Raw genomic sequence first — 23,150 nt, forward strand, 5'->3', positions numbered from 1 at the left:
GCCTGGGGCTCATCCGGGCTGGGGGGTGAGGCTCAGGGTTTCAGCTAGCCTGGGGCTCCTCCAGGGAAGGGATGGGGGTGCTCCAGGCTTCAGGTGGCCCAAAGCTCCTCCTGGCAGGTGGAGGGGCTCAGGACTTCAGCCCACCTAAGGCTCCTGTGGCTAGGGTGAGGGGCCTCTTCAGGCAGGGGAAGGAGCTTGTGGCTTCGGCTGTGGGGAGGGCATGGGAGGAAGAGGCAGATAGCCTCCCCACAGGGGGGCTCCATCCACCATCAATGATCTGTGTATTGCTGATTAATAAAAATTTAGTCTTACAAAAACAGTGATTATTTGTGACCTACACAGTGTGTAGGTCATAAATTCGTATACGGTAGCAATCAGCACATTTGCAAACTACATTTAACACTCAGCAGGAATCATTACAGGATACATTCAATGTGGCAAGTAAACAATGCCTGGCTCAATTCATTGCAGATGGATGCATTACTGGGGCTCATGGGTCAAAATGCTGCTTCAAAGTCCCTCTGATTTGACTAGCCCCCCACTGAGCCCCTCTAATAGCTCTGGTGTCTGGCTGCTCAAAACCAGAGGTAGTCTACCTCAATGCTCCGCCCTGCGGAAACTTTTTCCCTTTGACTTCACAAATGTTATGCAGAGCACAGCAGGCTGCTATGACCATGGGAATAATTTCCTCATTGATGTCTGCCAAAAAGGTAGCGCCACCAACCCTTTAATCTGCCAAACTCACATTCTACAGTGATTCTACACCTGTTGAGCCTGTTGTTGAAGCACTCCTTGCTGCTCTCAAGATTTCTGGTGTATGGCTTCATTAACCACGGGAGTAAGGGGTAGGCTGGGTCTCCCAGGAGCACTAGGATTGCCACATCCCTTATTGGAATCTTCTGGTCTGGAAAGAAAGTCCCTGCATGCAGCTTTCTATACAGGCTCATGTTCCTGAAAATGTGTCATGCATTTTCCCTGACCACCCCGCATTGATGCCAGTGAAATGACTCTGGTGATCCACCAGTGCTTGCAAGACCATGGAGAAGTAGCCTTTTCTGTTGATGTACTCCACTACAAGATGGTCTGGGCCAAAATTGAGATATGCATGCTACCTATCTCCCCACCGCAGTTAGAGAATCCCATTGCCACAAAGCCATCCACTATTTCCCACACATTGCCCAGAGTCACAGTCCTTCATAGAAGGAGGCTATTAATAGCCTTCCAAACTTGTATCACGGCAACCCCCATGGTGGACTTCCCAACTCCAAACTGATTCACAACTGACTGGTAGCAGTCTGGAGTTGCCAACTTCCACACAGCGATCAGCACGTTTTCCCACCATTAAGGCAGCTCTCGTTTTGGTGTCCTTGTGACACAGGGCAGGGGTGAGTGCCGCAGAGTGTTCAAAGAAGGTGGCTTTGTGCATACAAAAGTTTTGCAGCCACTGCTCATCATCTCATACCTGCATCACAATCTGATTCCACTACTCAGTGCTTATTTCCTGAGCACAATAATCACGGTGCACTGTGTGCAGATGCTGCTCCATAAATGCCAACATCAATCTTGAATTGTTTCTTTCCATAGTACACAGCAGGGCAAGTAGCACAGATTCCTGTTCAGATTCTCAGCTCATGAAATACTGCAGGATCAGCCACATTGTGTTCATAACACTTATCACAAGACTGGTGAGCTGTGCAGGATCCATGCTTTCAGGCAGAGATGATGGGTATAAGGTTTACAGGGGCAGTTGAAAACAGTGTGAAATGCAATTGGAATTATGGGATGGTGAAAATTGCATCATGGGACAGTGATTCCATCCCCAAGATGCACTGCAATCCATTCCCAGAACTCCTAATGGGAAAAAGTAGCGATTGGCACAGTGGGATAGCTACCCATGGTGCGCTGCTCTCTGGTGGTGCTAGAGCACCACCTGTGGATGTGCTCCACTATCACAAGGAGCATCGTGTGAACATGCACAAGTGATGTAATTACAGCGGTTTATGATCGTCAACATAACTTAAGTCGACAACTCTGTAGTGTAGACACGGCCTCAGAAATCAAAGGGATGTGCTCAAGCTATTGATCATGCCATTATATCAACAGGCAATCATTTTTCAAAAAATGCACACCATTTGATTTTAATACCAACACATAGTAGAGCCTATGATATATTCCAGGCTGGCCCTAGGCATGGCATCTCTGTGGATCCTTTGGCAATTTCCTAGGGCCTCAAAGTGGAAATAGGACTGAAGTATGTTTACCTTTCATAGTCTCATGGAGCACGTAGGAATGGCTCTGTGTTTGTAGGAGCTATCCATGAGTTTGGACTAAGCCGAATTGAAATAGGTCCCACCTACCATCTGGTTGGAATGTTTTCTGTTCAGCTTAGGTCTGGTTTGTATTTAGGACAAGAGAATCCAACACTCAGTTTATAACTCTCATAAATCTAAGGAGCCTTGGCACTCAAATTGTTCATTGGGATTTAAAATGGGATTCAGAGGGGCCAGCTGGTACCTATAACTTTATCTGGCTATGAAGTACCATGCAAAGCTTCGATGATGTAGAAGAAGTGCATTTTATAATATTGTTAAAATTTCCCCATCTCCTTTGTGCCTGAATTTCATACTAAATGTGATAAATTGACAATTCTGAAAAATGAAGTGGTCTGTTTAGCCATGGAGGAGACACAAACAGTAGCGATATGGCTTCCTCGTGCCATCCAATCAATGTAACTCAACACTAACCTCAACAGACTATATCTAGGGGCGAGTAACAATGGAATCTTGCAAACAGCTGGTTTTTGCTAGGAAATGTTATCATGTTAAAACACAACCATGAAGCATCAAGTTAGCAAGTATGATGCTGATTGCTTCATTTGTAAGTCCGGGCATACTGAGTTCAGCACCATGTCAGCTAACTGTGGGTAAACCCTGGTTGCTACTGTAAAATATTGTGGCCTATCTTATAGCACTCTTCCTACTGGACCAGCTTTTGCTCTTACTGAGCCAGCTCACTCCCTGGGGTAATTCAGTCTGAAGTTCTGTCACAGAATCCAGGTAAGCAGTTTCCAAAGTTAATTGTTTTTTCCCCTCATTTCAAGCCTGCCTAGCAAAGGCAGACTCTTCCCTCAAAGTCTATGCAGGCTGAGTAGTCCCTTCCCCAACTCCACCCCTCACACCAGTAAGTTCATCAACTCAAATTTTATGGCCCTTACCTCCAAGCCATAGAGATACAGTTGCTGTAGCAGCAGCCCATTAGGTGCACAGCAACTGGCCCCTCAGCTTTCTGGAGGGAATTGCTATTTCTCTCTCCATTTCCTGCTGCCTTCTTCTATGAAGATCAGCCAGTTAAGTTCCAGCTTTTCCTCTCAGGTGCAGCAGCAGAGTTAATCAGCCAGCCTGTCAGCTGCAGGCCTCTGACCCCAGAGGAAAGGTATCCCTTATACCATCACACAAGCATAATTAGATGATATAGGAACACAGCTTCTCTTTTTGTCCTGACCAGTCACGGGTGGCATTGTATTATCTAATTCAGCTCCCTGTGTTCATGATGAAGCATGATAAAATTTCCTAGGGAAAACAAGTTCTGAGTGGGACGACTACGGTCTTTGAGGCAAAAATGGTGGAGATTTTAAAAACCTCTATTACATTTTCCTTGGCTGTAGTTACAAGACCCTGAGGTCTGAACGTTCCTCTTGCCTCAGTGACTAGAAGGAGGACAGTTATCTCTCCATTATATATAGTACGTCAGGCATTCTGGTCTGTTTGCTAAATGGTAGTTAATACAGAGTTGCACACCCTTACGTTTTTCTCTGCATTTATACCTGTGGATCCAGTGCTAGATCCCTAAATTCTCTGGAAGGACCAGAGAAAGAAGGAGCACACCAAAGATCTCAAAGGAACTCTTTTGTAATGGAGAAGCTGCTATCTGCAATTAGAACAGCCTAGAATAAACCATTTTGAATAAGGAAGGGGATTGCTTCCAGCCTACCCCTATTGCTAAGGTCTCATAAGGCAGGCTAGAAAACACAGTACTAGTGGTTTGCAGAGGATTGGGTGTTTCAAGGCATGTTTGAATCCTCAAGCAGCGGATGGAGCCTACCAGCACTAAGGGCCTGCCCCCCTCAGAAAGGGAGAGGCCACAGGAATTAGGAGACAACTGATTGCAGGGGACAGAAATGGAAAAACACATACAGGAGTGAGGATCTAGGTGTAAAATGAGGGAATCGGATGGGGACACTGAGCAGGGAACCCTGGATAGTGCCCACAGCTTTGCAGAGTTTGAAGAGTGACTGGATGCAGCCCAGGGGAAGTATCCCCAGATTTGTAAGATGACTAAGGAACAGAAGTAGGCCCCAGAGTTGTAGGGAACCTCTCTGCTGAGCTTCCTCCTCCTGGATTGCTGGATGGCTATTTTGGCCAGCACCAGGAGGAGGCTGACAAGTATGTCCTGCAACTTTGTGGGGCCACACACAGAGAGGACATGAATGATAAGGTGTGGAGAAAAGTGCAGCCAGAACCTTAATTAAATTCAGCTCAAATATTTCAGTTCCTGTATTGAGAGAGCTCCAGCTTATGACTCTGCTGACAACAGCTGGAGCAATATGGTACTAGAGGAAAGATGCTCTCCTGGGTACCCAGACTCAAACCACTGGTTACTTTAAAGGTCAATATCAACATAGTGAATTCCACCCAGAAGCCCAACGGCAATTTGAATCAGCCATTTCACACCTAAGTACAGAACATTGCAATAATCAAGCCTGGAGATCATGAATGTGTGAATCACTATGACTAGATCCAAATTCAACAGGAGAGGACACTATCTTTTGTGGGCAGTAGATAGAAAAGGGTGTGTTTTGTGTTCATGGCTATTTGGGTATCCAGAAGCAGTGAGAAGTCCCAGTGAACATCAAAGTTATGGACGGGCAGACACCATCTAAGAGGATAATGTAATAAAGGTGGAAAATTCTTTAAATTCTTCTTCTCTATTCCCTAGCCAGTGTCACTTGAGTTTTTCCAGGATTCAACCAGCTAATCTTCATCCAGTTGCAGATCCCAATCATAAAATGGTGCTGTCTGAGTCTGATATGAACATGATGTAGAAGTGAGGGTAATCTTGCTGGCATTTTAATCCATCCTATTTCACAATCTTCACTAGCTGCTTTATATAGACATTGAACAGGATGGGGGAGAGAATGTATCCCTGTGAGACAACCATAGAAAAAAGCGCTATCGGTGGAGGAGCAGGTGCACATCAGAACTCTGAGCGTGATGTGAGAGGAATGTGTGACGTAATCTCACAGTGAACCCTAACTCCTGCTATGTCTCCGGTGAGAAGGAAGGACATCCTGGGTCTAGGCTGATCTCTAGAATGAAGACTCTTCTGAGGCTACATCTACACTACAGTACTTACAGCTGTGCAGCTGCAGTGCTTTGTGGTGGAGGCACGCTAAGATGACAGGAGAGAGCTCTCCCATCTGCTTAATAACTCCTGCATCTGTGAGAGGAAGTAGCTATGTCAGTGGGAGAAGCTCTCCCGTTGACATAGCACTGTCTACATCGGCTCTTAGGTCGGTATAACTTATGTTGCTCAGGGGTGTGGCTTAATTACATTCCTGAGTGACATACATTATACCAAAGTAACCTGTAGACAAGGTCTGAGTCACTGAAATTTGAAACTGATTCCTCTTAAAGAACAGTTTTCCTACCCCTTAGGCCACGTCTAGACTACGCGCCGGATTGGCGCATTAAAATCGATTGCTCGGGGATCGAAATATCGCTCTGGTCTGGACGCGATATCTCGATCCCAGAGCGTGCTTAGATCGATTCCGGAACTCCAGCTAGACGACCGGACTTCCGGATTCGACACAGCGAGCCGCGCGGATCGATCCCGCGCGGTGAAGACGGGTGAGTAAATCGATTTTAGATATTCGATTTCAGCTACGCTATTCTCGTAGCTGAAATTGCGTATCTAAAATCGATTTAATCTCGTAGTGTAGACCTGGCCTTAGAGATTGTGTCTCATTGAAAAATATGTGGAATAAGGGTGACACTCTGTGGTAAAACAGAGGAAATGCAGTTTCTTAACACTGTCATGTGCTTGCTTTCTTCTATCTTATTGGTCAAGAAAGAATTAAAAATTGGGTTGGCGTTCTCATTTTAGTGGCTATTTCCATTATCTATGGATAACTCTCTACATCAGGGGTGGGCAAACTTTTTGGCCTGAGGGCCACATCTGGAAATAGAAATTGTATGGTGAGCCATGAGAGCTCACAAAATTGGGGTTGGGGTGTGGGAGGAGGTGCAGACTCTGGGATGGGGGCAGAAATGAGGAGTTCAGGGTACGAGAAGGGGCTCCAGGCTGGGGCCAGGCAGTGGGGTGCAGGGGAGGTGAGGGCTCTGGCTGGGGGTGTGAGCTCTGGGATGCGGCTGGCGATGAGGGGTTTGGGGTGCAGGAGAGTGCTCTGGGCTGAGATCGAGGGGCTCAGAGGGCAGGACGGGGCTGGGGCAGGAGTTTGGGGTGTGGGAAGGGGTGCAGGCTGTGGCTGGGGTGTGTGGACTCTGGGGTGGGGCTGGGGATGAGAGGTTTGGGGTGTAGGAGAGTGCTCTGGGCTGGGATTGAGGGATTCAGAGGGTGGGAGGGGGCTGGGGCAGGAGGTTGGGGCGTGGGGAGAGGCTCGAGGTGCAGGCTCCGGGCAGGGCTTACCTCAAGCAACTCCTGGAAGCAGCCAAGGTGAAGTCAGGTGGCTCTGCATGCTGCCTCATCCACAGGCACCGCCCCTGCAGTTCCCATTGGCTGTGGTTCCCAGCCAATGGGAGATGCAGGGGTGGCGCTTCCAGTGGGGACAGCGTGCAGAGTGGAAGCCCCCGGCCAGGGCTGGCTTTAGGCCAATTCTACCAATTCTCCCAAATCAGGCCCCGCACCCAGTGAGACTCTCTTCCCTGGCAAGAGGCGACTTTTTAATTTTTACTCACCTGGTGGCGCTCCGGGTCTTCGGCAGCACTTCGGCGGTGGGTCCTTTGCTTGTCCTGGGTCCTCAGTAGCACTTCGGCGGTGAGTCCTTCAGTGCCTGCTCCTCCATCGATAGCAGGAGGACCCGCTGTCAAAGTGCCACCAAAGACTCGGAGCATCGCTCGGTGAGTACAAGCCCCACATGTTTTTTTTTACATGTTTTTTTTTTTGTCTTCCCTGTCGGGGCCCCGTCAAAACTGTTCGAATTGGGCCCCGCACTTCTTAAAGCCAGCCCTGCCCCTGGCTGCCCCTACGCGGGAGGGGGACCATGCCGCTGCTTCTGGGAGCCACATGGAGTGGCCCCTGACCCTGCTCCCTGGCTGGAGCGCCGGAGACCGCAGCGGGAGCTCGAGGGCCAGATTAAAACAGCTGGTGGGCTGGATCCAGCCCGCAGGCTATAGCGTGCCCACCCCTGCTCTACATAGAGCCTTTCCCTTTATTGTTGTACAACACTCTGATCACGTAGGCTAAAGTAGTAAGAAGGAAACTAAAAATAAAATTGCTACATAATCTGAAAGGATGGCCCTAAACAAAAACCCTAGATCCAAAATCCCTGGGGCATTTAGATTAGGATCCAAATGCTGTGACTCTACTATTTATCAGAACTCTGGCTGTTTGCATGAACCAAGCTTTCAGATTTGTATGTGCTGGCCTGTTTTGCACTTTGCAATTAATGTTTCTTCCCATGCCCTTCAAACAGGGCCAAATACAGCATTTTCTCCTGGGTATTCTGTATGTGCAAGTAAAGTCTAATTCAAAGTACATTAAAGTTACCCCCAACTTCTGAATGTCAACTTTCCACAGCATTAGCAGCTGCAGAAGAGTTTACTGTATTGGCTCATCATTATTATTCTAGGTGGTGCAGATGTGTGCATATGTACAGTAGTGCCTAGATTGGGTAACTTTGCAAGGTGCAGCACAAGCACAGATTAGGACAGATTCTGCCTTGTGCAACTCAACATCTAATATAAGACAAGACAAGAACAGACTATTAGTCCATTGAGTCCAGAATCCTGCATCTAATAATAGTGGCCTGGCCTATACTTAGGGCCCTACCAAATTCACAGCCATGAAAAATGCATCACAGACCATGAAATCTAGTCTCCCCCCCCAATGAAATCTGGTATTTTTTGTGCTTTTACCCTATACTACACAGATTTCACAGGGAGACCAGCTTTTCTCAAATTGGGTGGTCCTGACCGAAGAGGGCCTTGCATGGAGGTTGCAAAGTTATTTTAGGGGGGTCACAGTATTGCCACTCTTACCTCTGTGCTGCCTTCAAAGCTGGGCAGACAGAGAGCAGCAGCTGTTGGCTGGGTGCCCAGCTCTGAAGGCAGTGCCACACCAGCAGCAGTGCGGAAGTAAAGGTGGCAATACTACACCATGCTGTCCTTACTTCTGTGCTGATGCTGGCAGCAGCTCTGCATTCAGAGTTGGGCTCCCGGGCAGCAGCCACTGCTCTCCAGCTGCCCAGCTCTGAAGGAAGCAACAACGCCAGCAGCAGTGCAAAAGTAAGGGTAGCAGTACTGCAACCCCCCCTACAGTAACCTTGTGAACTCTCTGCCTACGACTCCTTTTTGGGTCAGGATCCCTATAATTACAACCCCATGAAATTTCAGATTTAAATTGCTGAAATCATGAAATTTATGATTTTTAAAATCCTATACCATGAAATTGACCAAAATGGACTGTGAATTTGGTAGGGCCCTACCTATACTTGATCCTTCAGAGAAAGGTGAACTCCAACTATGCATTAGCCAGTTGTGCAATGCTTTATTTGCGGGGGAGAGGGGGCTCTTTTCCAGGCCCCACAAACTGACATCATATATTCTGAATCCTTTGTAAATTTCTGGTCTAGATAGCACATCAGTGTCACCTCTCTTAGCATAAATATCAAATGCCTTTTCAATCTACCCATTGCTCCCTCAGTAACTTCTCATATTTTGTACCTATGCCACATTTTTTAAAAAATTCCATTTTATTTATTTTAAATCTTGTTGCCCTCCAGTTTTGTCATGTCCCATGTTCTCATATTATGGAAAACAAGTCATCCGATCATTTTTCACTCAACAAGAGCTGGTTTTAGCTCTCCTTTAATACAAGAAATTTGGGGGGCTGGGTAGAATAGAGATGAAAAGGCCTCATTCTATGTTACAGTTGTAAGAGCATCCCCTGTCCAAGCTGAAGCATGGTTAAAATTGTAGCATGACTGGGACCTAACTGGGTCTCCATAGTTGGATAACTTTTGCCTAGTCTAAGAGAAACAGTTTAGTCCCATTAAAACTACAGATTTTACCCACATTGTAACAGATCTCCTTGATTTGGTGATAGCTGAACAGACAATGGGTAGAAACGATTGATCCAATCAAACATCAGCTAATGACAGGAAATATTTCCCTAAGTGCCATTTCGTATATTACACTTTAATTCACACATTTTTAAAGCCTTTGGATTACACTCCAATTATTTGACTGGACCACCTTTCAGTAATGGGGACCACACTGTACAACATGTATATGGTAATCATAAATATATATTTTGGCTGAGCTGTAAGATCAAAAATTAAAGTATCATCCACTGTTTTGTTTATTGGAAATTGGATTTAAGTTTAGACTCATTTCAAACTAAGCAGTAGTGGTGGTAATACTAACTAACTAACTAAATTAAATAAGACTTCCTTGATACGCTACAGGGCTGAGTGCGTCCTGTTGTACAAAAGTGGAGAAGAATGCTAACAACAGTGTTATAGTTGAAAGAAAATGTATGTACCATGTGCAAACTTCATTGGTTATACTCGGAGCCCATGCAGAATTTGCAGGGCAGCAGTTCTGGGCTAGGTGATATTGCTTTTCTGTTTGAGGTAGCCTCGGACATTAAATCAAGAGGTCCCAGCCTGTCTCCTGTGGCTATGCATACAACTATATATTACAACCATGCCACCTAGAGGACCTCCCAAAATGGCAAAGGGTTCATTTTGATGGGAGTTGTACAGACACAACAAAAGACAATCCCTGCCCCAAAGATATTACATTCTGAGTTTAAGACAAGATGCAACAGATGGGTGAGCCATTGGTGGGAGAGGTGAGGGAAGATGGGATGATGATAATTTGAGCACATTTTGGCATAGTCTACTTGTGTGAACAATTTGTAGTAGGTAGAACATTTGTTTGTTCTATTAATGGAGACATGCTGCAGGCATCACGGTAGCTGTGATTCTTAAGGAATTTCAAGAAGCATATCTAGGTTGGAGGGAAGGCGCTCTGTGTATAATGGGTGGCATGGAAAAGAGCAGAAAGGTACTTGTAGGAGAAATAGACAAGAAGTGATGGAGTCTGACAAGCTGGAGTTGATGAGAAGATAACAGAGGAAATAGGCACAGAAGGGCTAAATTGTGCAGGGAAAAGCCAGTAGAGGAACTCAGAGAGGAGGAGTGATTCGGTCAGAATTTGGCAAGAAAGATCATCTTAGCAGCAGAGTTTTGAATGGACCTGAAGGAGGCAAAGTTGTGACACTCAAGACCAGAGAGGAAGAGGTTACTATAGTCAAGATGTGAGACTATAGGGCCTGGATGAGAATTTTGGTGATACAGAGAGAAAAGACTGGAGCTTTGATATGTTATGTAGGAAGGAGCAGCAAAATCTGGACATGGCTTGTATGTGCAAGTACAGAGAGAGAACCAGTGTCCTGGCCATATTCCAGACAGTTTAGGTAGTTATAGATTCACAGATTATAATGAAAATACTGTATGTATGTTCTAGTTCAAAAAGGAAATAATTCAACATAGATAATTATCTCCTTTGCAGCCGTTACACCATACAGCAATCAGCAGCGGTCTACCTGAGGTGACAGTAAAAGGAGAAAGTAATCACTCTTTATCATATTTCTCCATATCTACTTCACTAGGGTGTTGTAAAACTCACTTGGGTAATCTTTTTAAAGTGCTTATAACTCTTTGAATGTAAGGCAAAATACCTTCATCTGTGAAGAAATAATCAGTCGTTGGAGGAAAATCTGCTCACATTTTAAGTTAAAATTTATCAGCTGGCTTCAGTCTCAGTAAAACTAAACTTTCACCTGTCATTAACGTTCCTTTCTCATGCAAAAGTCATTGCATGTTTGAATTGAGAGAGTAACTATTTATCTATAGTGCAAATTAGCTCACTAATTGGAAGGGTCACACATTACCAACTTGGAAGCTTCTGCCTTGATTTTTTTGGGAAGCTTTTGACAGGAGCATATCATACCTGTGCTCCACAATCAGCACTGAATTCCAGTGACTTTCTTGGAGCAGTCCTGGTTAGCTCAGATTGTCTCCCCCTGTGTGACAGCACAGTAGCAGAGATCAACTGAGGCATTCATGCGAAGGGCCTCATGGTTTAACCCTGAGGGAAGAGGAAACAAGATGTTTTCAGCGAGGAATCCTCAACTGACCTATTTGCTTTCCTTTGTCAGTTCTCCAAAGTATATATTTGTTGACCCATAATTCATACTGCAAGTCCCACTTGTCTCCTCAGGCTTTTTTGGTAGGGTTACAGAGAGATCTGGAGGAGGTGGGTGGGGTTCTGTTTGTAAGACATTGGGCTTACTTGTTGTTCTTTACAATGAATGTCAGCGAGCCAGAACACTGGATCAGCACGTTTTTGTAAATGTAAATCTAAATGTAAATATCTGAGTTTTCCCCCTTTGGTTTTTAATCAAAATTAGCTATGGCAGTTTCTGTTCCTATTACCCTTGGATGCGCAGCACAAGAAAAAAAATGCCTCACAGGAGCAGCTGAATGTAGCAATGATCACTTCTGGACACAACGATGGGCTTTCTGAATTATTTATAGCATAGCTTTTCTTTTCTGGTAATAGATGTCTGTCTAGACTCACAACGAGCTGGTCTCAGCTGCTTTTTATTTATTTTTTAACAGTCATGTAACTATATATTATTTATAGAAAGTATTTGCTTCTGATTGCATCCACCTGGAGCTGGTGTACCTCTGTTAGGGACTTTTTCTCCATTCCCCTGTATGTTTCCACTATCTCACTCCAACATGCCAGCTCCCCAGTGCTTAATTTGTAATGAAAGAGGTACCGGGGCTCAAGCAATGTTTTTAGATTCATAACTGATGCAGCAAACCCAAAGGTGCCAGAGCTATGAACTGACAAAGCCTGGTGCCGCTGGGGCTCAGGCCTGGCAAGCCCTGGCACAAATTAAGCTTTGCAGATCCCCCTTCCTCCACTACTTGTTTACCTCATACTGAGCCACTCTGCTTCAAAGTGCTCTGTTGTTCCTGCAAAGTGACTCTAGAAGAGTAGTGCATTCATGCCAAACACTAGTGGGGGAGGGATCACACAACAGACTGCATGGTGTTCCCTGAGAGAAAGGTGGCATGACTGCGATGTGGGCACTCTGACTTAGTGGGTAGGATCAGGAGTCAGAGACAGGGGTCAGACAGCAGGAATCTAGTCAGGGAGCAGGAACCAGGCCCAGGGCCAGAGGCAGAGCACAAGCCAGAAATCAGAGCTGAAGAACATATCTGGAGTTCAAAGCAAGGACTGTTGTAGCAACAGGCCAGGTATTGCTAGGTCACACAGACAGCTTCCTGGAACATCTTCCATGCTTAAATAGTGCACCTGCTGATTGGGTCTTCCATGGGTGGCATTTCCTGTGGTGCTTAGTTCCCCCTGGGTTGATAGTGCATGAATTGTGGCTCTGCCATGGCTGCCAGATGGTGGCATGGAAGCATTAGTCACCTGGAGCCCTGCAGACCCATGTTTCAGGACTCTGGATCCTTACAAAGGGTATGAAAAAAGTAGAGGAGGGGGATGAAATAGACTGTGCCAGGTGGGTTTGTGCACAGGTGGTTGGCGTGAGTGGCAAGGATAGAACAGGCAACAGCCCAGAGGCAAAGAGCTAAGAAAGTGCAGAAAAGGGAGATGCGGAGTTGCATAATTATCCAGTGTTCTCGCAAAATGCCAGCCAGCAAAGAGAGATTTACTCAGCTTTATTCAATGATGTTTCTAGGGGGTGGGAATTCCTAGTTTATGGCTTTATTATGAACAGTTTGCTGTGAATGTTCAATATGACACATTTAAAATTTGAGTTGTGCTGCTTGGTTGAGGTGACTGACCAGACACATCCTAGCGTAATGTTTCTGTGCCTTGATTGGATGAAAATGCACGTACCTGCGGCACGAATAGCTGCTGCACATGCAAATGTAAGACATGGGTTTCATGAACACTCCCACATTTGGTCAGATATGACAGTTGTGTATGTGTGGGTGGGAGGGGGCATATCATTAGACAGGTCAAGTAGCTGCAGCTTTGAAACTGGTTTTGATACTTTCTTCCCATTATTTTCCAGAAACTACCTAAAAATGGGAATACACTCTGAATTTTAGAGAGTAAAAATATCATGATCCAGTTGAAATGGCATCTGAAAGCATGTTATTGGAGCAAGCAATTTAGAGCCAGGCCCTCCACCTTGTTGCTTTCTATTGATTACTCCTCTTGTTCATCAGACTTTTTGGGGAGATGATGTTCACAATACTGTCTTTGTGGTCAACTCGGAAAGCTTCTCTCAGATCATACCCAACTCCAAGATACTAATATCCCCATAACTTAGGAAGTCTGGCTCCAGTTCAAAACTTGCACAGCTGGCATCTGACTCTACAAGAGGTGACACCTGATCCATGTCTCCACTTCCTGAACTTGGGGAGTGTTTGGATCCAGATCTGAACTTTGTGGCTAAGGCCTATCGCTGTACTGTTTAAATCCTATGCTCTGCATTTGGCTGCTGGGAGAGACGATATATAATGAAGCAGATTCTGATACAATATCACTTTGTATAGTGTCTTCCCCACATCTGTATCCCAGTTACATTGGCTCTTCTGGATTTATTTCACCCATATTTCAGATGATACTTATTTCTGTAGCATACCAGATGATGATACAATAGAGACCCATTGCATCATATTTGCAATACTCAGTTATTCATGCATTTGTAGAAACCCCACCCTCACTTACTGTATGTGTATTTCAGCTTCCTTAGAGGAACTTAAAAAAATGCTACATCAACCTAACTAGATAGAATCAACTTGTACCATGTACCATCAAACCCCACAGAAGATGTGCAGGAATAAAGACGATAGGAACACGTAAGTACCAAGAGCTGTATTCCCAGATCCGTTAGCATTTAACAAAATATTTATTGATTGGCCTTATAGTCATCTGCAGTACTCTGCATCAAATCTGGATTTCATTCCCAGCCTCTACTCTCTTAGGTGCCTTTTAGGCTCCGGGCCTATCTACCTCTTTAGGTGTCACCGACATTTTCAAACCCACCACTTGACTTCTGGTTAATCCCATAGGCACTTAAATTTCTGTCACTCAGCATTTGCAAAGCCACCTAAGCCCTGACACCACCACACAGCTAATAAGCAGGTTGGAGCCCTTGCTCAAGCTGGAGGCCCAGAGGCCCCACAGTAGATTCTCATACTAAGTAGGGGAAAGCCAGTTTCACCAGTGGCACCCAAACTGGTAGGTGTGCTCTGGGCACATGTAATACTCCTGGGGAAATTCTGCACCAAAAAATTAAAAATCCTGCGTACAATATTTTAAAATTCTGCATATTTTATTTGTCAGAAATAACACAATATAATCATGCCAGTTTCAATTATTTTGGTAATTTGTTTCAAAATACCTGTCAGCAAGTATGTCTGTAACAATACAGACAACAAGAAAGATTCAGGAAATGTTTTTGACAAACAGATTCTTTACTAGGCATGTTAATACAGAACTCTGAGTAACAGTACATTTAAACTTGAATATAGAAACGTATTTTCCGCACCCCTCAGAAGCAGTGCAAAGGCTTGGGGGAGTCAGAGGCAACGGAGGAGTTGAGGGACAGGGAAGTAAATTGTTGGGAAGGAGCTTGGGAGTGAAGCTGGAAAGCTGTTGGGTATGGGTGGGAGAAGTATGGAACAAGGGATTTTTTTTGCGGGGGGGAGGGGGGATTGCTAGAGAGTTGGGGAGTCTCCCCCATGCAGACCCTGACTGACCCCCAGCCTTTTCCATTCCGTCAGGCACATCTGCCTCTGTCCCCATGTGTCTCTGCATCCCCTCAGCCACCCCCCATCACCACACGGCCCTGCATCCCCCTGCTCCACAGTGTCCCTGCACCCCCACTCCTGTTCAGCTCCCACCCCAGTCTGTCCCCCCAGCTAGCCCTTCTGAACCCCAGTCCCATACCCCAGCAGCCCCATGCCCCCCCCATATGCTATGCCTCCTCACCTGGCCCCAGGGACAGGGTGCTGTGAGGAATGCAGTCTCCTCTTCTCTCTGCCGGCTGCTACAGTGAGCTATTCTGGTGCCACAGTGGCCCCTGGTGGGTGAAAGGCGTAACTGCAGCGCCTCTCCAGTAGAACGTATTTTCTGCAGAGGAAAAAGGTCTGCAGAGTCCATTAATTCTGCGCCTGGCCAGACCCTGTGGGAGGAGGGCTGGATGCAGGCCAGGGAAGGCATAGCACAAAAGACAGCATACAAAAGAGTTGTGGGCACACAGAAACATAGGGCAAGTGTGCTAGAGCTATCACGTGAGAGAATGACAAAGTTTGTTTCGGTGGCAAGGACATGGGTTACCTAAGTGACTAACCTGGCTTAGGTGCCAAATTCCAGGAGAGGGCTCATGGCTGAGGATCCTGACCAGAGGGAGGCTCATCAGCCAGACATGCCAAGTCAGCTGTGTAGGTGCCTAAGCCATTCTCCTCTCTATTTCAGTTCTGGTGAGCTTAGGCAGCTCCTCATACAGCTTGTCAGCTTCTGAGAATCCCTTTCTTAGGCATCAAGCTCTCCCCATGCATTCTATGGGTGCCTGGGCAGCTTGCTGGAGACTGAGGACACCACTAAACAGCAGACTGCTTAGAGGTTACAACGCTGAGTGAAGCAAGACTTAAGTACCTTTGAGGATCAGTGCTTTAATCGCCAGACCACCAGCGTCCGTGAGTACTGCAAAGACAACACAAGCAGCCCCAATGGGGGCAAGTGCCTACCATTGTTCATCAGTGATTTCTACAGCTGATCAAGGAGTCAGTTCCACAGGCTATAATGAAAAGCATCCAGCCTGGCTGCCCAGAAATATGGCAGTTTGTACTGCAGAGCCTTCACTCAGGTAACATCAGATGATATTTGCAGCTTCCACAGGAATGTGGGAAATGCTTGGGGATTTATAGAAAAGAAAATGAATCATATTCTTGCTTGTCTCTTTCTCTACATTTAGGTAAAGTGGTTGGAGACACAAGCTCTCTGCTGACACAATAATCAGAGATTTACAACCTGCCTGGCTTGCGCTGTCATATGTGTATCTGGCCAGACTGTTAGTGTGCCAGTCCTGCCACAGTTTGTTAAGGATCTATTTTGATGGCGCACTGCACAACAATCAGGCTGAAAAGAGCGGCTCTTGTCTGAGTGACTCTGCAAGATATTCAAGTACCACAAAATCTCCTCATATTCATCCTACCACTCCATTGGTATGTACCACTCTAAGGTTGGGTCTATCTAGCTAAACAATGTACAGGTTTGGTGATTAAAGTAGTATTTGCTGTTGCCATAGACGACTGACCCATGTTTCATTCATTTGGGATTCACTGTAAAGCACTTTAGTCTTTCCACCTCTTGGTTTTTGCTGGCTGTATTTCAATGAGACATTTAAAATAGCCTGTATCTATTTCTTTAAATCTCCATTTCTATTGTCTGCACAGCAGCTGGTGAAAGCCGCTACTATGGGGAAGATTATTTTTCTTCCCTTAACTTAAGAGTGGCTCAGAAGCCTTTCACTGTCTCGGCTGCTGTTCTCGAAAGTGATGACCTACCAGCCTCTGATTGTCACGAGTGATGCTTGCTTTGCAAACAGTTCAGTTCCCTCTGCCCTGGAATGGGGGTGGATTTCCCCTGGAGAGGCTGGTGGACAAAACAGCAGTTTTGTTTCTATGCAATATGAGGAGGAAACTGATTACACAGTCCCTTCACCTCTCCTTAAAAGGTCCATTTCCCCCCTAACCTGGGCAGTTTTGGGTTGCAGATGAACATAGAATTTAGAGACAGCAAAGCAGGAACACAGAGGCCATTTGTTATTTCAAGCTGCATTTATTGGCTCTGCTGCACCCCTCATAAATAATATCACTCACCTTGTTTTAGCTACAAAGAAAGCAGGGAGGTGATTGTTTCTTTCTGCAGCAAATATTAACACGTGAATCCAAAGTGTTCTCTCAGACCGACGGGCTGGGGGCCAACTGGACAACCCTCCCCCTTCAAAAGTTTAGTCACTACCAGACAGCACCATTATTAGATGCGGTAAGAATGTTTCTCTTTGGAAAGGAATAATTTTTTATTTACAATTTTTCAACAAGATTTCAGCAGCAGCACCATGGGGACCTTGAGCTCCAAGGCTTGGTACAAAAGAGACGCCCGGGTAGTGATGCTGGGACTGGATTTTGCAGGCAAATCCACCATCTTGTCTAAACTGAAGAGCAACAAGCTTGTGGAGACTTTCCCGACAGTGGGCTTCAATGTGGAGTCTCTGAAAACCCCATGTCATCTACCCTTGACTCTCTGGGATGTGGGTGGTCAAGACAAGCTCCGCGCTAGCTGGAAGGACTATCTGGAAGACATGGACGCTCTCATCTTTGTGCTGGACAGTGCCAACAAATCCCGGCTGCCAGAGGCAATGGCTGAATTGGAGAAAGTTCTGAACAACATAAACATGACTGGGGTTCCAGTCTTGCTTCTGGCCAACAAGCAGGATCTGCCAAGGTCCCTCTCTCTCTTAGAGTTGCAGGAGAGGCTGAATGTGGAATGGTTCAGTGGCCGAAGCTGGGAGCTGAGAGGGTGCAGTGCTCACACTGGTGAGGGGTTGAGGGAAGCCTTAATGGCCCTGGCAGGACTTCTTAAGAGCCGCAATAAGAATTCGCCTGAATGTGTCTGTGCACCACTGCAGTGATGAGGACATCTTTAAGCTCGGACGTGACTAGAGGGGGCAACTTGAGCATGAAACTGGACAATCAGGTAAATTCCTCCACTAGTAATCCCTCAACACTCTGTTCATCTCAGAAATACCCCCTCTGCTCTTGGTATGGTTAACAGAACTCCCTATGGCATGTGTAATATTCCAAAATATCCCATAGTTCTACTGCACCATGAAATCACATCAGGAAACCCCCTTAGCAAAACTGCATTTGTGGACAGCAATGTTCTTGACCGTGCCTTGCCAGTTTTTCCTAAACTGCTGCACCAGTAAACTCAGCTCTCACTACAAGTATTACTCGGGTCACATTTATTATTTTGTTCACGTTAAATGTCTTACTCTATGCATTCTAGATATGGGTTTTGACCTGATGAAGAAGATATTGCTGGGTGTCAGTCTTTATTTTTATTCCTCTAAGCTCAGATGCACTCAGTACAGAGAAACAGTCCCCGAGGGGATATATTTGAATGACCTCAGTTCCACTTCTCTTACAATTTATAGCAGATGTTTGTTGATCTGAAACAGAGCAGAATGGAAAGAGAATGGCTGAACAGAAGAAATTAAGCACAAGAATTTAAACAACTAAATTGGCAATCGGTTTTAGCAGTGTCCTTTGTGAGCATCATGCTGGGCCACTGAAGCATGATCAGGATTAGGTCATGTGTTATGTTTTGAGAACGTATGTGTGGATTTGTGCGTATCCTGTTTTGTATAATTTTTTACATGTATTTAGACTTACTTCATTTTTATTGAAACAAGACTATAAATGGTACACATTTGTCCTTGGGTTAATTTAAAACCTGAGGAAATCAAACAGGAATGAGCACCATTATGAGCTTTAAATGCTAAGAACAGATGTACACACTCCGGAGCTCTAATCTGTCTCAAAATATCCTGATGCTGAAATCTATTAGATGGTGGACGAGTCTGACAAGAGGAGTGCCAGGAGACCTGTCTATTGAGTGTTTTAAAATTAGACTAAATAAAACACTAAAAATGTACTGTAGAAAAGGCAGGGTGATAATCTAGACTAGAGGACCTTAACTTCTGCTGTTTTCAGTTGGAGTTGAAGCACTCGGCAGCTGTCAGGTAATGCTGGGCACATTTCAGGGTCAGGCCCCTGCTATGTAGTGAAAGTCTCTATTTGATTCCATTGACTCTTACACTGAAGAGTGTCCCTGTGAAGCCACTCCTGTAGGGAGAGCACATACGAACAACATGGAACCTTTTGTTAAACTTGGAAATTTAAACCAAACAAAACCACATTGATTGATTAAGTTGAAAAACCTTAGTATGTTTGTTAGCTTGTACTAGATTATTATGGTATCAATGGAAATGGGAGCGGGGGGAACCCAGCCCAAGAATATTAGGCAGCTGGAGTCAGCAAGTTCCAAAGAGGAATGTACACATGATGCAAAACCAAAAAGAAACACGCACTTTTCTTCTGATCACCTCAATGCATTTTACAGACATTAATGACTTAAGCCTCAGAACATTACTGGGAAGTAAGGCAGTATTATTATCTGCCTCATTTTACAGAAAGTGAAACTGGAGTCAGGTTACAGAATGTGACAAGAAGCGCGTGGCAGGGTAGCAATAGAACTGAAACCACCCGACTCCCAGTGCTATGCTCTAGCCACAGGATTATTGATGGGCAATCCCCCCTACAAGAAATCCTTCCTAAAGAGACATGCCAGAATTTTCAGCCAAGCTAAACTCTATAAAGAATAGTATGTGCTATGTTGTGAAAGTAAAAAAATGGCCCAGTTTTGATTGGGCATAAATGATTGTTGCTATCAGTAAGAGTGCAATATACTAGACTTGCACTGAAATACATAGTGAACCTGTGTTCTAGGCAAGACTGTAGCTTTATGTTACAAACACACACGTGATCATTTGAAGGATACAGTCATAAGAACCGTTTGAAACTGCAGTTGCTGTAAACAGATTGATTTTCCCACTGTTCGTTGTAAATGCAAGATTCTAATAAACTGAAGAGATCACTGAGACCTCACACACAAACTGAATCATTTTAGCTTCCACTTGTCACTGTGGCTTTTTCACAATCTCCCTGCCCAGCCATCTTAAAGTAATAGGTCGAATTCTCACTCCCCACTCCAGCCTCTTAACACCAGGTAAAAGGGTGAAGGGGGCTTTACAGTTGTAGGTCAAGTTGGGAGAGAATTCCCTTAGAGCAAGAACTGAGACTGATGGCCTCAGGTGGTTCTTTTGAGGGCCTCTTTCCAAGCCCTGCTGTAAGGGGCATGTCTGAAGAGGATGTTTCAGGTAGGGTGACCAGACAGCAAGTGTGAAAAATTGGGACAGGGGATGGGGGAGTAATAAGACCCTATACAAGAAAAAGACCCAAAAATCGGGACTGTCCCTATAAAATTGGGACATCTGGTCACCCTAGTTTCAGGCCTGGGGCCATATCATACAGGGCTACTGCACATAGGCAGACAGGGACAAGCTGCTGTAACCCTATTTACATGGAGAAATTGACAGGCAGAATGACAGCAGTATAATTCTAGGACTATATCTATGCCAGAGTAACTCTCCATGTAGATTCTCTATTCTGGAACAAAAGTGACTCTCAGTATAGCTTTATTTCTGCTGGCCGTTTTCCCTGTGTAGACAAGCCTTAGGCTGAGCTATTTAAATTTTGGCAGGGCCACTCTGACCCTTGGAGCAGCTTGTTGTTGGGAGAGTGCAAAGGTGCTGAAAAGCCCCCTGAGCCTGCCCCCCTCCGGTACTGCACCTCCTAGAAGCCTAGCGCAGCAGCTCACCCAATAGCAGTAAATTAAAACATTGATCTGGAAGGAGGGGAAGCTCTCATATGCAGACAACTATCTCAAAGCATGTCTTGGCTTCTCAGCTGTAAGCTCTTCAGGGAAGAGATTGGCTTTGCTTTTGTAGGCTGTGTAGTGCCAAGTGCACAACTGGCACTGACACAACAACAGCTACTGAATGTTCACACACTATGCTCTGTGGTGCCTTTCCTTCCTCTTTATTATACAGTGTGTTCTGCGTTCATGACATTTCTAAAGACAACAAACAGATTTTCCCTTGTACTCCCAGCATGTGAAAATACAAATCAAGTACCAGATCAGCAATTTTACGGAACTAACTGAAAAGACACTTGGAGAAAATACAGGGCAGTTATTAGTATTTGAAGGCCTTCCAAGGAGTAAGTATTTAAAAAGAATAAAATCTATGATTCCTGCATCTGAGTTACTGCATGGTCTGATCCTATGAGATTTCACCAGGGAAGTACGTGCTTTCCATTCACACGGAGCAGCCACACACTGTCCGTTTAAAACAGTCATTTTATTTTAGCATAAAACAAACAGTTTCCATTCGAGCCCAGTAAGCTGTATCTGGACTGAACATGAAATTGCAGCTGCTTCCAGCAGACTCCTAGGCTATGTCTACACTAGCACTTATGTCGGCAAAACTTTTGTTGCTCAGGAGTGTGACAAAACGCCCCCACCCAAGCAACATAACTTTTGCCAACATAAGAGCTCATGTGCACGAGGCTCTCCCGGCAACACAGCTACCGCCGCTCATTGAGCTGGTTTTATTATGTTGATGGAAGAGTGCTCTGCCGTTGGCATAACGCAGCTACACGAGTGATCTTACAGCAGCACAGTTGTATCAGTACAACTGTGCCACTGTAAGCTTGTCAGTGTAGACATGGCCCTAGACATTTAAAACTGCAAGAAAGAGAACAAAATCCTAATGATTATGTAGCTACATATACCACAACTAGCACTTGGCTGGGAAAGGGATTCCTCAGCACTGCAGGCGTTAGGTGCTGCAGTTCACAAGCTGGCCTTCTTTCCATTGGGGGTTGTGACAGGCACAGAACTTCACAGATAAAGCTGAAACTTCACTGGTTAAACCAAGTGAATCTCCATTTTGTGCTTGTGAAAGATGCTAGCCTGAGACTGAAATCCTCCATTTACCCATATCCAAGGGAAGGGGCCTTACTGGCAGGAAAAGTGCAGGCCCCTCCACGCTGCCTTGCCAGTGTACAACTGCACACCTTCAGGAATCAACTCTACAGGCCTAGCACAAAGGGGCCTTGATTTTTACTGGAGTACTTTGGTGGTGGATTCTATGAGGATGACACACACACACTGGCAACTAGCCTGAGATCACCAAGCTCAATTCATATAAGCCACCAAACAGCCATTGAACAGTAGTGATTTACCTTTCCAGGTACTGATGTAGGCTGGGTTTGAAGCAATGTTCTAGAGGTACAATAAAAGGCTCTGTATCTCCCGTTCAAGCCAAAACACCACCCTTAATTCACCTGCTGGCACTTGCATATTGCAGCACTCAATGCACTATCAAGACTAGGCTCAGACCTCGGCATTACTTAGACTCAACATTGTGAATTACAGACAGACAGACTGACAGCAGCACAAGGACAGAGTCACTGGCTTTTGTTATGCATGTTAAATACAACTTTACAAAATTACTTTTTCAAAAGTTCCCATTAGACGAATGTTTAAAAGCCCAGCTAAGGTCACCAAATCTGCTCATGCTGAAGCCAATGGAAGCAGGGACAGATTTTTAATAAGGTGCATTGGTTAAATATGTAAATCCACATGTAGGAGGCAGATTTCTTTTCCCGGCAGTGGGGACCTTAAGCATCTTAAGCTGACTTATCAACATCCTGCTTACAGAAAAAACTCTCACTTCCCTCTAGACAGTGACTTAACAATGTCTCCTGTCTCAGAGGATGTCCTGAGACTTATCACCAGCTTCATCTTCTGGGGTAGAGATTTTTCTTGAGACTTATTATTCATATTGTTGAGCTGATTTACCGCACTCCTTGAATTTATCTGCCTTGTGTTGGTTCATAACATGCTCAAGTAGCAACGTATATTTTGCTTTTTTTCCGATGCATTTTCCCTTGCAATGGAAAAGTGTATTAAATGTCAGATCCTGCTTCTGCTGATTGTTTTACCATGTCCATGTGTAGCGAGGCGGTGTGGCTCCCCTCCTCCACAGGGAGGGTTGAGCCCTGTCCATCTTCCTCCAGGGCAGATCTTCCGGGCGGAAGCCCCGCCCCTCAAAGGGTCAGACGGCGACCCGGAAGCATAAAAGCCGGGCGCCGGCCTTCA

The 23,150-nt window shown here is 45.3% G+C and overlaps 1 protein-coding gene and 1 long non-coding RNA gene across 2 annotated transcripts; one reads left to right on the forward strand and one right to left on the reverse strand.

The window, feature by feature from the left end:
- The first annotated feature begins 17,154 nt into the window (after positions 1–17,154).
- Positions 17,155–17,994, forward strand: ARL11 (ARF like GTPase 11). The gene has a single exon (XM_032774085.2). The coding sequence runs from the start codon at positions 17,422–17,424 to the stop codon at positions 17,992–17,994; it is 573 nt and encodes a 190-aa protein (XP_032629976.1). The 5' UTR covers positions 17,155–17,421.
- Positions 17,995–18,310: 316 nt separating this feature from the next.
- On the reverse strand, positions 18,311–22,987 carry LOC142046102 (uncharacterized). Its single transcript, XR_012655025.1, has 2 exons — positions 19,058–22,987; positions 18,311–18,534 (listed from the first exon to the last, which is right to left on the reverse strand). It is a non-coding gene; the product is annotated as an uncharacterized LOC142046102 (long non-coding RNA).
- Between the last annotated feature and the right edge of the window lie 163 nt (positions 22,988–23,150).

Source organism: Chelonoidis abingdonii, chromosome 1 (assembly GCF_003597395.2).
Source record: "Chelonoidis abingdonii isolate Lonesome George chromosome 1, CheloAbing_2.0, whole genome shotgun sequence".
In the NCBI taxonomy this organism is placed as follows: domain Eukaryota; kingdom Metazoa; phylum Chordata; order Testudines; family Testudinidae; genus Chelonoidis; species Chelonoidis abingdonii.

Bases quoted from the DNA above. Each gene is read 5' to 3' on its own strand.
- ARL11 (XM_032774085.2), top strand. From the start codon at position 17,422: ATGGGGACCTTGAGCTCCAAGGCTTGGTACAAAAGAGACGCCCGGGTA.